At 43.6% G+C, this 16,612-nt stretch overlaps 1 protein-coding gene across 2 annotated transcripts; it reads left to right on the forward strand.

The window, feature by feature from the left end:
- The first annotated feature begins 10,398 nt into the window (after nucleotides 1-10,398).
- On the forward strand, nucleotides 10,399-14,122 carry LOC150044743 (uncharacterized). 2 transcript variants are annotated; one of them, XM_090320960.1, is made up of 5 exons: nucleotides 10,399-10,632; nucleotides 10,818-11,011; nucleotides 11,905-11,946; nucleotides 12,889-13,064; nucleotides 13,385-14,122. In XM_090320960.1, the coding sequence occupies exons 1-5, from the start codon at nucleotides 10,465-10,467 to the stop codon at nucleotides 14,053-14,055; spliced, it is 1,251 nt and encodes a 416-aa protein (XP_090177086.1). In that variant the 5' UTR covers nucleotides 10,399-10,464; the 3' UTR covers nucleotides 14,056-14,122. The 2 variants fall into 2 exon arrangements, with proteins under 2 accessions (XP_090177086.1, XP_090177085.1); XM_090320959.1 differs by having other exon boundaries at nucleotides 12,889-13,109; nucleotides 13,385-14,121.
- Nucleotides 14,123-16,612: the final 2,490 nt, after the last annotated feature.

A 16,612-nucleotide genomic window follows, 5' to 3' on the forward strand; every position in this document is an offset into this window, starting at 1 on the left:
GTTTTACTGCAAACCTGCAGCTCATTCTTCCCCGCCTCGTGTCTTTGTCCTCAAAGACGACTCTGCAAGGGTCAGCGCTTCTTCCCATTACTATTACTATTGTTGTTATTATTAATGCCAGATGGGGTAAATTGAGGCACCTAGGGCAGAGATTTATCCACTCGACTGAGTTAGAATTAGAACCCAGGGCCCTTGATACCCCATCCAGAACTCTTGCTTCCAATTTCCAGACTTTCTTTCCAGTCTTCCTTGTTCTGTTGCCCACTCCTGTCCCCTGACCTGCTCAAGTACTCTCATTCTGGGAAGAACGGGGTCTGCATGTCTGTATCCAGCGTGTGATGCCCTGGGTAGGGCTGGTTCCCTCTTCACCTCTGTTCCCCACCATCACCCCCACCTGCCGATCCTGGTATTTCTTCTCAGGCAGTCTCCTTTGAAAATTACCTGCTCCCCTGACCCTCTGCAGCTTTCCCCTTACTATTTCTGTGTCGAGTCCTGTGGATTCCTTGGGGAGTGAGTGCTATGATCTTCTTGGAACTTCAGATCCCCTGGCTGGAGTGAAAGATGAATTTCTGGTTCTTCAGGAACTTGTCACTTTTGACTTTCCAGGAGTACAGTGGTGTCCGAGTGGTGGGATCCCCCAAGACGTTCCAGTTTCAGTTCCCTGAGGGTAGAATGCCCCATGCCTTCGTTCCCCTCTCTGAACTGATGGGACATGGTTGGTTTTATTTTGTTGCCACTTCTGGGCCTTGAACTGAGGGCCTGAACACTGTCCTTGGGCTTTCTCAAGGCTAGAGCTCTACCACTTGAGCCCCAGCACCACTGCCAGCATTTTTCTATGTATGTGGTAGTGAGGAATTGAAGCCCGGTCTTTGTATTTCTTGTGCTACAAACTGACCATAATCACATACATGATCATGGTCAGAATTGTGCCTCTTTGAAACTCATTCATAAACCTGCACATGTGTACATGCATTTGTACTAAATTAGTATTTTCTTCCTTCATGTGTGTATGAGTATTCAGATCCTGGGTCTTGAGCTCAGGACATGTGTGCTGCCCTTTAGAAATTTTCACTCATGGCTGGCACCCAACTTCTGGCTTTTTGGTGGTTCATTGGAGATAAAAGTCTTATAGCATTAACTGCCTGGTCAGGCTTAGAACTAGGATTCTCAGATCTCAGTCCCTTGTGTGAACCACTGGCACCTGGCTTGGACTAGCATTTTCCTGCTCCATCACATCACTCCAAATCTCTCATCTTGTAGCAAGTATATGGCATGCTGGAATTGCTTTATATAGTGGGACATTTCAGATTTGTTTATGGGGTTGTGTATCAGGTTATACTTGACTGAGTATTGGCTGTCCTCAAGGAAAGAGGCTGACTTTGAGATTGATGGTTTTCTTTGCTCCTCAGTATCAGGCTGTTATCTGTTTTGGTATGTAGAGCACAGAGGGTTCTTTGTCACAGAGCTAATCAGTAGGGGAGTAGCAATTCTACCTAGTTGCTGCAAACTGCCAGCAGGAGTCAGCTTCAATTTTATATATGTATATTTTTGTGAATCATGGGGCTTGAGATCTGGGCCTGGGTGCTGTCCCTGAGCTCTTCAGCTCAAGGCTACCACCCTACCCCTGAGCCTGGGGTTGTCCCTGAGCTCTTCAACTCAAGGCTACCATCGTACCCCTGGAGCCACAATCCCACTTCCTGTTTTCTAGTGCTTAATTAGAGATGAGAGTCTCACAGTCTGTGCCTGAGCCTGGTTTTGAACCTGATCCACAGATCTCAACCTCAACCTCCTGAGTATCTAGGATTACAGGCGTGAGCCCCCACACCCAGCTTTATGGTAAATCTTTACTGTTCAGAAACTGAAGAACATTAGAACACTTCTTTCCTAAACCCCAGGTTCAAATCCTGATAGCCAGCCTAACCTTTCTACCCTCTATATCTTATGTGTGTATTTCTTTCTTGAAATTTCTTTCCTCAAGGGGTCTGGATGCCAGGACTGTCACCTCAGCACTTTGTTGATTTGCTGCGTGTGTTCATCATCAACCATCTCTGTCTCTAGACCTTAATTTCTCTATCTGTAGACTATGATTAATGGAGAGAAGAGCCATTAGTGCCCAGGCTGGCTTTGAACCTTCATCTTCAGATCTCAGCCTCCTGAGTAGCCAGGATTACAGATGTGAGCCATTGTGCCTGGCTATCATTTTTTTTCTTTTTGTGGGTCTTGGGCTTGATGTGGCCTGGGCACTATCCCTGAGCTCTTCAGCTCAAGACTACCAACCTACTCTTGAGCCAAGCCCCACATCCCATTTTCTAGAGATTAACTGTGATTGCTACAGTGATCCTAGACTGGTACTGACTCATCCTGGCAGAACCCTTCTCTGCTGGCACTTTAGGGGTCTCAGAGTCTGTCAGCACAGAATAGGTACTGAAAATCTCACCGCTGTCTTTCACTAAAACCTTGCTACAAGGAGCCAGTGGCTCATGCGTGTGACCCTAGGTACTTGGTAGGTTAGCAGTTTGAAGATTAGGGGTCAATGCCATTCCAAGGTAGGAAAGTCCTTGAGATGCTTATCTCCTAAAAAGCTAGATGCTAGCCAGACCTGTGGCTCCTGCCTGTAATCCTAGCTATTCAGGAGGCTGAGATCCAAGCATTCAAATTCAAAGCAATCTGGGGCATAAAAGCACCTGATACTCTTATCTCCAGTTAACCTACAGAAAAGAGAAGTGGACTTGGATCAAGGGTAGGGTAATAGTCTGGAGCTGAAGTGCACAGGGACAACTCCCAGGCCCAGGAGTAGGGCAGTAGCTTGTGCTGAAGATCCTAGGCACAGCATCCTGGCTGAGTTCAAGCCCCATGACCCACCAAAAAAAAAGAAGATGCAGATCTGATCTGTGGCTCATGTGGTAGACTGCTAGCCTTGAACAAAAGGTCACCGACAGTACCCAGGCTCTAAATTCAAGTTCTATCACTGGGGCACACACACTAGTGGCCTAGGACCTGAATCATTTCCTCTATGTAATATGCAACACATGATTCCCAAGAGACAAACAGGCTGGAGGGATTCTGGGCGTGTGTCTGTGTCTGTCTTATGTGTTGTTGATATGGTAGGGCTTGAACTCATAGTCTGGGTGCTGTCCTTAGGCTTTCATTGTCAAGGTTGGTACACTCTACCATTTCTGGCTCCTTAGTGGTTTATTGGAGTCTCACTGATCTTACTGTCCAGGCTGGCTTTGAACTCTAGTCCTTAAGTCACAGGTTTTTCTGTAGCTAAAATTATAGTCATTGACATTAAGGCATAGATTCTCAACCCTTCTAGGTAAATCTGTTTTATGTGAAACTTAGTTTACTCGGTGTGAACTGGTTTAAATAACCCTAGGCCAGTTGAGGCATGTATACCCTCTTCACAGTGCCTGGCTGGTGCTTCAGTACAGCACTATCTAACCCTGCCTGTGATGGCAGTGTTGGGGTTTTCTTTGGCCAGTCCTGGGGTTGAACTCTGGGCCTGAGCACTGTCTTTGGGCTTTCTCAAGGCTAGAGCTCTACCACTTGAGCCACTGAACCCCTTCTGGCTTTTTCTATGTATGTGGTACTGAGGAATTGAACCCGGGTCTTCTGCATGCTGGGCAAGCACTCTATCACTAGGCCAAACTCCCAGCTTGATTAAAGTTTTTGAAAAGAAACTAGGCCATGGCCAGGAGTTTGGCCTAGTGGTAGTGTGCTTGCTTAACATTCAGGAAGACCCGGGTTTGATTCCTTGGTACCTCATACATAGAAAAAAGCTGGACGTGGTGCTGAGGTTCAAGTGGTAGAGCTTTACTCTTGAGAAAGTCCATGGACAGTGCTCAGACCCTGAGCTTATGCCCAAGACTGGCAAAAAAAGAAAGAAAGAAAGAAAGACAGAGTGAAGGGAGTTTGGTCTAGTGTTAGAGTGCCTGCCTAGGATGCACAAAGACTCAGGTTCGATTCCTGGGCACTACATACATAGAAAAAGACAGAAGTGGTGTGGTGGCTCAGGGTAGAACACTAGCCTTGAGGAAAGCCCAAGGACAGTGCTCAGGCCCTGAGCTCAAGCTCCGGACTGGCAAAAAAGAAAAAAAAAAGAAAGAAAGAAAAGAAGGAAAGAATCTAGGCCAGGTGTTGGTAGCTGACACCTGTCGTCCTTGCTGCTCAGGAGGCTGACATCTGAGGATTGCGGTTTAAAGCCAGCCTGGGCAGGAAGACTATGAGATTTCCATCTCTCATTAACTTCAAAAAAGTTGGAAGTGAAGGTGTGACTCAAGAGTTAGAATTCCAGATTCCAGTCTTGAACAAAATAGCTCAGGAATAGCATCCAGACCCTGATTTCATGCCCTAGTGCTAGCACAAAATGAAAGAAAGAGCCAGGCTTTTTAATAAAATGTGTTGTAGTAAGCAGCAATCTCTGTGGAAAGAGAAAATTTAGAAATATTAATCTCAGCTGGGTGCCGTGGCTCACACCTGTAATCCTAGCTACTCAGGAGGCTGACATCTGAAGATCAGGGTTCAAAGGCAGCCGAGACACCAAAGGACCTGAGACTTTTTTTCATATATTTTTATGGTAATTAGTTGAGGGTTACATTGTATTCACCAGATAGAAGGTGCATTACTTCACATACATTGATACCCTTTCTCATGTCTTGGTCCCCATTTCCCTCCCCCCACCCCTCATCTTGTTTTCCCCCCTTCCCTATCCAATTTATATTAGATAACAAAGTGAAATACTGTAACAATATGAGATAACCAAGGCACCAAAGGACCTGAGATTTTTTTCTCCAGTTAACCACTAGAAAATGGGAAATGGGGCTTGGCACAAAGGTAGAGCAGCATCCTTGAGCTCCAGAGCTCAGGGACAGTTCCCAGGCCAAGTTCAAGGCCCATAACCCATAAAAAAAAATAAAAGACAAAGAAAGAAAAGGGGTCTCAGAATCCATCAGCGCAGAATAGGTACTGAAAAATCTCAGCAGCTGTCCTTCACTAAAACCTTACTACAAGGAGGTGGAGGGGGAATGATGGATGGAAGGAAGGAAGGAAGGAAGGAGAGAAGGAAGGAAGGAAGCAAGTGAAAGGATGGAAAGGAAGGAAGTGGGGTGGGAGAACGATCTGGACTTCAGTGGCTCACACCTCTAATTCTAGTCAGAAATCCAGAGGTAAAGCTACACGGCTTAAAGTGGTAGAGATCTAGCCTTGATCAAGAAACTCATGGACAGGGCCAGACCCTGTGTTCAAGGCCATGACTGACATAAAGAGAGAAAGGAAGAGAGGGAGGAGTGGGAAGGAAAGAACTGGTTCTTTCTAAGAGTTGAGTAAAGTGGAAGCTGCTAGGAATGTGGGAACCTGCTAAGAGCAAGGAGGTGAAACTGAGTTTTTTCACTCAGTCCTTGGCTGGTGCTGAAGGTGAGATTCCACCTACAGAGCCCCTACTCTGCCTTAGTTCTCATCTACTTAATTCTCCATAGGCCCTGGGAAAGAGGTGCTGGCCTCTGCTTCCTTTGTAAAGACTAGGAAACTGAGGCCCTCAAGGAACTCTCCTGGCCAGAAGAGGCAGAGATGGGGTGTCTACTCCCTGAAATAGGAGCCTTTCTATGTCCTTCCTAAAACTTTCCAGTCTGATCTTTCTCCTGTGCCATCTTCTGGTGGTCTTCCCTACAACATTATTATAATCAATAAGTTCAGTGAAGTTAGAGGATATGATGTTCATGTAAAAATTAATTGGGGTTGGGGGTTTGCCTAGGGGTAGAGTGCTTGCCTAGCATGCATGAAGACCCAGGATCGATTCTTTGGTCCCATATACATAGAAAAAAGCCAGAAGTGCTGCTGTGGCTCAAATGGTAGAGCTTGAGAAAACCCAAGGACAGTCCTCATGCCCTGAACCCAAACCAAGGACTGCCAATAATAATAATAATAATAATAATAATAATAATAATAATAGTAATATAATAATAATTGAACTTATGTGAGCAATGAACAATTTAAAAATAATGTATGGAGTCAATTCAATTTATACTAGAATAAAAATAAAACATTTACAAATAAATGCATAAATAATGTAACATTGGACAATGAAAACTAGACTGCACAGCTGGTCTTGGAAGCACCCCAGCTTTTACCTGATCTTCTCTCCTTGCTACTGAGGAATTTACTTTTCCAAAAAGTCATTTTTCTATTTTCCTCTGTTATTTTAGGTGCTCTCAAGTTGAAGTCTGTACATCCAAATATGCCCTACAATCTCCATTTTCATGAGGAATAGCTTAAGTCCACTAAATAGGCAGAACCCATACCCTGGATGACTGAATAGCAGGCATGAAAAATTCCCTACTGTCCTTCCAATCATGTTGTATGTAACATCACAATAAACCTTTAAGAGCAAAGCATGGAATCTCACATATAATGAAGGAAGACAAAGGCTCTCTTCCACAGTCTAATGGATAAGGTCTGGGAAGACAAGTGTGAGGTCCCCTTGAAGTGCAATGGAGTTGATGGCGGTGAGGTACCATGCTCCAAGAAACCCCTGTAAGGAAACTTTTCACTAGTTAGTTGAAGAAATTATTAATGGTCTGTGAGCTATGCTCAGTCAGTGCCCAAGCTCTGAGTTCAAGCCACAGCACCAACAGCACAAAACAATACAACAAGAAAACACAACAACACAAAACAACACCAAAAAATAGCAGAGGCAGAAAAGCACAGGAAGAGGAAGCTGTTTCTAGCTTTCCTTGCCGTAAACAATAATTGGTTCTGCTTCCCAGAGTACAAGATTCACGTGGTATTCTTCTCCAACACTCTCAATCACTTGGTGACGTTTGAAGGTTTAGAACAACTTTTAGAAAGAAAATGAGCTGGCCTGAGGAATAAGCCACAGCCTAAATATTAGCAAGGACATGAGGTCATGATTTGGAGTGCAGGGATAACTGTCCAAACAAAGTATCTGTCTATGTACTAAGACTAATTCTAGTCTCACAAATTATTCAGCTTCTTCCCACTATCATTTCTAGTATGTGATCTCTCAGACTTATCCCAAATGACCCATCTATAGAGTTGCTGTGGCTAGCTCCAGTGTGTTGGCTCCTTCTGACAGTTGAGAAAGTGTTGGTCAGGGATCTTTGGCTGTGTAATAAAAATTATAGAATACTTTTGGTGTGGTAATGTATCTTGGTCAACGTAGTATGATTTGTAGATGTTACCTATCCTGAAGTTTTAGCTACTGTTGCTGTTCTGTCACAATCTGCTCAAAGAAGTATTATTTCACTTAGGAAATTTTATTTGGAGTTGATGTCAGTGAAGCATAAACACTGCTTTTTTTTTTTGCCAGTCCTGGGCTTGAGCTCAGGGCCTGAGCACTGTCCTTGGACTTTCTCAAGGCTAGAGCTCTACCACTTGAGCCTCAGCAGCACTTCCGGCTTTTTTCTATGTATGTGGTACCGAGGAATCGAACCCGGGTTTTCATGCATGCTAGGCAAGCACTAGGCCAAACTCCCAGCCCCGCATAAACACTGCTTTAAAATGTCTTATGGAAATATGTGTTTATCCTATTTTATCTTCTGCACTCCCTGTGGCTTTTGCAACTTAAAATGTTACTAACATGGACCTTTCCCACTTTATTCTTCTGTTCTTGACAAATTACAATTTCTCCATTAGAATTATGAGCCTGTTTTACATCACTTAAAATGAGAGTGACTAAACATGGATTCTAAAACAATGGATAAAATATAATTGAGAAGGATAGCCTAGTGGTAGAATGCTTGCCTAGCATTCATGAAGACCTGAGTTCAATTCCTCGGTACCACATACACAGAAAAAGCCAGAATTGCTGCTATGGCTCAAGAGGTAAAATGGTAGCCTTGAGGAATGCCCAAAGTACTCATGTCCTGAGTCCAAGCCACAAGATTATCAATAATAATAATAATAATAGTAATAAATATATATAATTTAAAGACAGTCTAATGCCCTTTTTTGTGTGCTACTCCTCATTTTTGAGCTCATGGTCTGGTCTGGGTACTGACCATGTTTGTTCAAGACTAATGAAGTACCACTTAACACACATGTTCTCTTCTAGGTATTTGTGATTATTTATTGGTGAATTGAGTCTCTCAGACCTCTGAGTAGGTAAGATTAGAACCAGGAGCCACCAAAGCCCAGTTACAATACCAACTTTTTTTTTTGCCAGTCCTGGGGCTTGAATTTAGGACCTGAGCACTGTCCTTGGGCTTTCTCAAGGCTAAAACTCTACCATTTTAGCCAAAGCACCACTTCTGGCTTTTTCTATGTGTTACTGAGGAATGAAACAGGGGTCTATGTGCCTGCCAGGCAAGCACTGTACCATTAAGCCAAACTCCTGGCACACAATACTGACTTCTAAATACAGATTCTGTTTCTAATTAAACAACCTGAAATAAGACAGGAACAGTAGTTCACGACTGTAATAGTAACTACTGAGGAGGCTGAGAAATCTGAGGATCGAGGTTCAAAGCCAGCCTGGGTATAAAAGGACCTTGAGACTCTTATCTCCAATTAACCTCTAGAAAATGGAAAATGAGGCTTGACTCAAGGGTAGGGTGGTATCCTTGAGCTAAAGAGCTCAAGGACAGCGTTCAGGCCCAGGGGTAGGGTGTTAGCCTTCAGCTGATGAACTCAGGGACAGCACCCAGGCCTGGAGTTCAAGTCCCATGCTTGACTAAAAAGCAAAACAAACAATAACAAAAACCCAAATCCAATATTTTTCATCCTTGGCTGAGGATGGTTGGTTGGGATGTTTTATATTGTGTCTTTATTAGGTGCTATATGTCCAGGAGGATATCCATGTTTAACCTAGAAATGAATTGCTTTTATAATGCTTACCAATTAATGGAGTGTGGATTGGTCCTAGGTGAAGAGTTTAAGGTGTTATTTGAAACATAAAAGATTCTGCTCCCATAAGAAAGCTTTCTGTGGGGACAGTAGTTTGGCCTAGTGATAGGGAGTGCTGTCTAGCATACACGAAGATCTGGGTTTGATTCCTTGTTACCACTTACATAGAAAAGCCAGAAATGGTGCTACAGCCCAGGTGGTGGAGCATTAGCCTTGAGAAAAGCCCAAGGACAGTGCTTAAGCCCTGACATCAAGTCCAAGACTGGCAAAAAGAAAAAATAATGCTTAGCCAGCATAGTGGCTCACACCTGTAATCCTAGCTACTCAGGAGGCTGAGAGCTGAGGAATTCAGCTCAAAGCCAGGCCAGACACTAAAGACTGTGAGACTCTTAACTCCTAGGAAACAGGAAGTGCTGCTGTGGCTCCAGTGGTAGGCTAAGTAGCCTTGAGCTGAAGAGCTCAGAGTCCAGGCCCCAAGTCTGACAAAAAAGAGAAAGAGAGGGAGGGACGGAGAGAAAGTTTTTTTTGCTTTTCTAACCTTTGCATCATGTTAGTTGGTTTATTTATTTCTTTATCATTTTCTTTTGTGTAGGGGGGGGAGGATCCTAGGGCTGGAACTCGGCCTGGGCACTGTCCCTGAGTGTTTTCTCAATTCTTGCTCTCTGCCACTTGAACCACAGTGCCACATCTGGATTTTCTCTCTATGTGGTACTGAGGAATCGAACCCAGATCTTCATGGATGCTAGGCAAACTCCCACTAGGCCAAACTCCCAACCTGATAGACTATTTATAAATAGTCATCATCATATCAAAATATCCTTTCTCCTACAAAGAATGAACACTTAACTATGTGTGTAATGCATTTTTTTATTTTGCCAATACTTCTATGATTTTCCCACTTGCATTTTTTACAGATGACAGCACAGATATTCATCAGGAAAAAAAAAAAGATTAGGATACAGAAACCTAACAACGTCCTAGTAGATTAATGTCAAAAATACGTGCAAGATGGGCTGGGAGGTTGATCTAGTGGTAGAGTGTTTGGCTACCATGCAAAAAGACTCAGGGTTGATGCCTCCGTACCACATACATAAAAAATGCTGGAAGTGGTGCTACGGCTCGGTGGGACAGCTATAGCCTAAAGAAAGCCCAAGAACAATGCTCAGGCTCTGAGTTCAAGCCCCAGAACTAGCATAAACAAAAAAATGTGCCAGAGGCAAAATGCTGAGAAGGCACTGTGAAGCAAAATGGCTTGTGCAGGATGAGGGGAATAGTGACAGTTAAGGTTGGATCTTACCTAACAAAGGCTCCTTGAGTCTGAGACCAGGCTAGTACCTAGGCTTAGTTAAAGACGTTGGGATTTTACAAACAAGGCATGCTGTTTACTACATCCACATGTATCTTGTGAGGTGGGAGGGAAGATTCAGCCTCCAGTATGTCTTTGGGGAGGTCTTCTGTGAGCAAGGAGCTTTAGTCATTGGGCCCTGAAAGGTGACCCTACCTTCCTCACAATGGAACAGAATATGGAACCCTGGTAACCAAGCCACAGTAACTGACAACCAGCTCAAGCCAGCTCCCTTGGCCTGTGGCTCAGGAACTAGAAAGATGTTGCTGTGCTGTTGCCAAAGGTCAGGAGACTCGAGTCTCAGGCATGAGAGATATGGATGCCTCGCTAGAAGATGTAGATGCTGGATCAGTGCCAAGCTACAAATCCAGTATATCAGGTCTTTCTCTAGGAAGAAAGCCAGGAAAATCCAGGGCAACTCAGATGAGGTATATTCCTGAGAGGAAACCCATTTGACCCCACCATCCTCCCCACACACTACAACCTTGTGTGCTTTCAAGTGTCTATACTGAGATGACAGTTTGTGTCATTTTCAATCTACTCTCTCCCAATTCCTCAGTGTGAAGTGTGCTCCCATTTCTGTTTGAATGATCCATTGTTTTTGCCACCATAGTGTGACCATGAGTCAGCTCAGACTCTGAATGAGCCTTGTAACGTATGGATCCTGGAGGAAGGCCTGTTGGAGACGCTGCTGATAACGCTGATCCCTGCCTACAAGAAAGGTGATCTCTTTTATGTGGGAAATTTCCTGCACAATTTCAGACAGTGGGGGACAATGGAGCAGTTGCTGGATATTCTCTTGAAAAAGTGAGTGTTCCCCCTCCAAACCCAGGCTTGCTCAGCCCCTCCTGGACCAGCCTTGGAATACGTGGCCCTTCTCTGAGCCTGTTTGATTCACTGGGGGTGTTCACAGGGGAGCTTAGCATGATACAAGTGCACAAGCTGACTACTTTATTAAGACTGGGCCACCATGCCATTTCATTTCCCTCACAAGCTACTGGAGTCTCAGCAGTGTGCTTACTGACAAGATAGATGACAGGCATGAGTGAGTGGCACCCAGTTGCAGCCCCCACCTCAGTGAGGTCCTATGAAATCCCATTTTCCAGTAGGAAATAAGGTTTCAGTAGCAATGGCCGAGGCCTGTGAAGTACTGGAGACAGAGGAAAGGCTGGGGGCTGAATCACTTCTGAGTCATCAGGTAGGGATTATGTTAGCTTTGCCTGTTAGAACCTCAAAGCACTTACATGTTGGTGTGTAGTCCAGTCCTGCCACTTGAACTCAGGCCCTGAGTGTCATCCCTTTGGTGTTCAAAAATCAGCACTGTACCATTTGAGTTATAGGTCAAGTTCTGGCTTTTTGCTGCTTAATTGAAGACAAGTGCTTCTAGACTTTTACTCACTAGAGTGGCTTCCAACTGTGATCCTCAGATCTCAGCCTACTGAGTGGCTAAGATTAGAGGCATGAGCATTGACTTCTTTATTTAGAGCATTTATTTAATTAGAGCGTTTACTTCTTTAGAGATGCACTTTGGACAGATGCATAGAGGCCTCTTAGCAGAATTTTCATGGAACTGTATAGACATACGTCACTTGGGTAGTTTTATATTCCTGCCTGGGATTTAGCTAGCCCTGTACTTGTCATGTTCGCTCCATATTGGAAAACCATAGAGTTGACTTCCTTCTCTCCTTCCATCGCTACAGATCCATCCACCGTAGTTGGGAGGAAGATGAGCAAGTAAAGAAGTAAGTGGACTTACACAGAAATAAAAGATTTGTCATGTAAAACTGGGTATAATTTTTTTATTGGTCATGAGACTTAAACTCTGGGCCTGGGTGGTGTCAATGAGCTCTTCATCTCAAAGCTATCACTCTATCCCTTGAACCATAGCATTAATTCAGGATTTTCTGGTGGATAATTGGAGATAAAGTTCCCACAGTCTTTTGTGCCTAAGCTGGCTGTGACCCTCCTTCCTCAGATCTCAAACTCTTGAGTAGTTAGACTTGCAGTCATGAGCCAGCAAGCCTGCCTAAAAATATTGGGTATTTTTGAGGCATCTAATCAAAGCACAAGTTTCTTGTTTGCACATCACTTATGATTTCTATCAGGTCTTGAGGTTGGGACTTAAGTGGATGTTAGATAACACAGTTTGAGGGCCCCCAAGGTTTGGCCTAGTGGTAGAGTGCTTGCCTAGCATGCACCAAGGCCCAGTTTCGATTGCTAGGTAGCACATCCATAGAAAAAAATAAAAAGCTGGAAGTAGTGCTGTGCCTCAAGTGGCAGAGTGCTAGCTTTGAGGAAAAAGCCCAAGGACACTGGTCAGTGCCGTAAGTTCAAGTCCCAAGACTGCCAAAAAAAATACATAACAGAGTTGTGGGTGTGATTGTGAGTGTGGACACTCATGAATTACAGCTAGGGCTGTGTGCAGAAAGTCAGATCCTGTGGGGAAACAACCTTCTCCTTGCCTATGACAGTGAGCATTTTGGAGGACTGTCTCTCAGAAGCTTCTGGAAACAGCGTGTAAAAGTCATCCTGTTCTCGGGTGTCTCTTTCCTCCTGCCAGCACACAAGTGCACATCTCTGCAGGATAGCCACAGCATTAGAGTCCTGCAAGAAAGGGGCTTTGGTAGAAGACTCAGGATGGAGAGAGAAGGGGCTCACTTTCCTTCTCCCCAATGTGCCCGCAGCATCGTGTGTTCCATGTTCACGATGTGGATGGACTTCTACCCCAGTGATTTCTATGAGGTCAAGAACTGCCACACCCTGACACGACTCAAGCTCTACATGAGGCTCCACATGCCGGCCTCGGAGCTGCTCTTCCGCTTACACATCCTTTTTGACCAGCTGGAGGAATGCGCGACCAGTAAGACCAAGAAAAAGAAGTCCTGGTGTGGGCGCCTCAGAGCCTGTGAGTAGGAAGCCCAGCTGGTCTAGGTACTGGTGGGCCCTTACTTGTACCCAGCTTGGCAAAATGCCCTTTATGGGTGGTGTTGGCCAGGTAATGTCAGTTCTCTGTTTGAAAGGACTCGGGCATAAGCACTCATTAGAAAAACCCTACATCTCCTCACTGTTCAGTCCAAACTCCAATTCTACAGCTTCCTCCATTAGAGCCTCATGGAAGTTGAGTGACACTTCCACTTGCAGAGTCCACTCTAAGAATCCTGTACCTATTTCCATTCTTAGGTTTGGGTCACCGTAGAAGAGCTTCTCCTGAACTCCAGATGAAAAACCCACCAGTGGAGCTGGTGACTGATGGACATGGAGAATCATCACTGCACTCCAGAAAGCATGGGCCTTCTGTAGAAAACACCAAACAGATTTGGAGTCCTGTGGTGGATATACCTTGTGCTCTGAACGCCATGTGTGACACAGTTGAACCCACAGATACTTTGGCGGAAGAGAAAGAGCAGCCAGAATTCACAGTCTACCCAGAGTCAGTCCACGTGAGTCAGAGCGACACTCCACTTACTGTGCAGGCTAAAGAGCCACATGCTGGGCTCATGGAAAATGTCCCCAGCTTATGTGTGGGGGAAGGAGCAAGTGCAGTCTCAATGCTAGATTCACTGGAGGAAAATGAATTGATCCTCACAGAATATCCAGACCCATCTGTCTCACCACAGGAGAACCAATCTCCAGTCGACAACCTAGAATCCATCCCCCTCTTAACTCAGGAAGGACATTCTGTTTCTCTTGAGGAGGGAGACACTTCTGAAGACTCTGAGGTAGAATTACTGCCTGAAGGCAACTTGGAGGCCAGTCTGGATTTAGAGCTTCCCTGTCCCCTTCCTAAAAAGATATCTCTTTATCTTGCTCTCATGATTGTTGTCAAGTGTTCATTGTATTTCCTTTTCTAACTATTAAATGCTCATTGTTAATATTATGGTGTACAGTTCGTCAGTCCTTATTATACTATGTTTTACTTTCAACCTACAATCTGATGCCCCAGACACATGGGTCATGGGTGTGGTAAAATCCAGACGGGTGGGAGGGTGGGAGGGAAATGGGGACTATGTCATTAGAAAGGGTATCAATGTTTGTAAAATTACGCACCTTCTTCTGGTGAATATAATGTAACCCTTCTATTAAGCACAATAAAAAATATTTAAAAAAATAAAATATTAGACCTTTTACAAGAGTTTACACAATAAAAAAAAAACCAACTGGCCTGGACCTGTACAAGATAACCTTACTGGATATACAGGGAACTATGAAATGCATGGAATTGCAGGGAATCAAGGCCGGTCCTCCTTGGAGAGACAGGTTGGCTACCAAAGCTTAAGGACAGAGCAGATGCCTGTCAATTGGGAGAAATGCCAGAGTAACTGAAGTAATATGTGGGACTCTGTTATGTGAGTTCAAGTCTGTTTATGTATCCATTGTTCTTTGTACAAATATCTAAGAAAATTAAAACTCCACAGTAGCATCAAAAATCTACTTTGGCCTTGAGTGTGGCCTAGTCGTAGAGTGCTTGCCTACTATACAAGAAGCCCTTGAGTCAATTCCTCAGCACTGCATACACAGAAAAAGCCAGATGAGCCACTGTGGCTCAAGTGTCAGAGCACCAGCCTTGAACAAAAAGTGGACAAGGACAATTCCTGGTTCCTCAGTTCAAGCCCCAGGACTAGCCAAATAAGAATTCATACCATTTTCTGCATATTTTGAAATAGATCTAATTTATCTAACCCTACTTCTTTTTTGCCAGTTCAGGGTTTGTGCCACAAAGCCAAACTCCTGGCTTCAAACCTTACTATTTTTTACTCATTTAATTTTTTTACATAATCACATTTCATGCTGTCTTCATGAATACCATAAAGCATATGCTTAGTATAATATAATGGTAAAGGTAAAACTTAAGAAATTAATAACTAAAATTTCTTTACTTTTTATTTTATTAGTATTATACCATTAGTACAATTTTATGAGAAAAGTTACCTAGAATGTTTATTTTAGAGTCAAATAATCCATTTTGATAAATGATATCAGCCTATATCATTTATTTCAACACGTTTCAAACTATTGTTTTCAATAATTAAAATACATATATATTTGTTATAAATGAACATTATGTATTGGGGGAGGGGCTTTGGGGGGAAGGGAAAGGGAGAAAAGGAGGGAGGGGGTAACAGTGTTTACAAGAAATGTACTCATTACATATATAACAGCAATCTCTTTGTATATCACCTTAACAACAAAATCAAAAAGTATAAAAATTTTAAAAGTCTACATCGGGGAGAATTTTTTTTTGCCAATCCTGAGCACAGTCCTTGTTTTTGTTTTTGTCTTTTCTTAAGTCTAAAGCTCTATCACATGTGCCACAGCACCACTTTTGGCTTTTCTATGTATATTGTACTGAGGAATCGAACAGGGGTCTGCGTTCATGGTAGGCAAGAACTCTTCCACTAGGCTAAACTCACAGCCCCAGTGGGAAGGAAATTTTTGACAAAATATGTAGGAAATATGTACACTGAGAAGGAAAACCATCAACAGAAGAAATGATATTTACATAGATGGATAAACACATGCCAGTATCATGGCACATCTCCATAATTCTAGCCTCAAGAGTGGCCTGTTTGGGCCAGGAGTTTGCCGGCTCAAGTGGTAGAGTGCTATCCTTTAGAAAGCCCTAGGACAGGGCCGGGAGTTTGGCCTAGTGGTTAAAGTGCTTGCCTAGCATGCATGAAGACCGGGTTCGATTCCTCAGTACCACATACATAGAAAAAAGCCGGAAGTGGTGCTGAGGCTCAAGTGGTAGAGCTCTAGCCTTAAGAAAGTCCAAGGATGGTGCTCAAGCCCTGAGCTCAAGCCCCATGGCTGACAAAGAAAAGAAAGTCCTATTCAAGGCTGGAGTGTGGGCTAGTGGTAGTTTGCTTGCCAAGCATGCACAAAGCCCTGGGTTCAATTTCTCTGTATCACATATACAAAAAAAAGCTGGAGGTGATCTCAGAAGGCTGAGATCAGAGGATCACAGAGATCACAGTTCAAAGCCAGCCCAGGCACTAAACTCCATGAAACTGTTACTTCTAATAAGCACCAGAAAACCAGAAATGGCTGAAGAGCCCAGGGACATTGCCCAGGCTCAAAATTCAAGTCCCACATCCGCAAAACAGAGAGAGAGAGAGAGAGAGAGAGAGAGAGACCCAAAATGTAGATTTATAAAAGTTAAAAAACAAAAATTAAGTAGGGATATCAAGGCTTGTGAAGTATTATATTCTCTCTGGTGAATATAATGTAACCCATTAATTATAATAAAAAAGTAAAAAAATTAAATGGCTATGTGTGTTTTCTTGTACTCTGTAGACTTCAGTTAGATTGTGTTGGGAAACACAATAGGAATCATTTTAAAACAAGGTTTCCATATTAGTTGTGGGTTTTTGTACATCACAAGAATATTTTCTGCCACGTGCTGAAGAC

This window comes from Megascapheus bottae, chromosome 29 (genome assembly GCF_031878675.1).
Source record: "Megascapheus bottae isolate mThoBot1 chromosome 29, mThoBot2.hap1, whole genome shotgun sequence".
In the NCBI taxonomy this organism is placed as follows: domain Eukaryota; kingdom Metazoa; phylum Chordata; class Mammalia; order Rodentia; family Geomyidae; genus Megascapheus; species Megascapheus bottae.

Coding starts and splice junctions, on each gene's coding strand:
- LOC150044743 (XM_090320959.1), top strand. CDS start 10,465: ATGTTGCTGTGCTGTTGCCAAAGGTCAGGAGACTCGAGTCTCAGGCAT. Junction 10,633..10,817: donor TCCAGGGCAACTCAGATGAG/GTATATTCCTGA, acceptor TTGCCACCATAG/TGTGACCATGAGTCAGCTCA. Junction 11,947..12,888: donor GAAGATGAGCAAGTAAAGAA/GTAAGTGGACTT, acceptor ATGTGCCCGCAG/CATCGTGTGTTCCATGTTCA.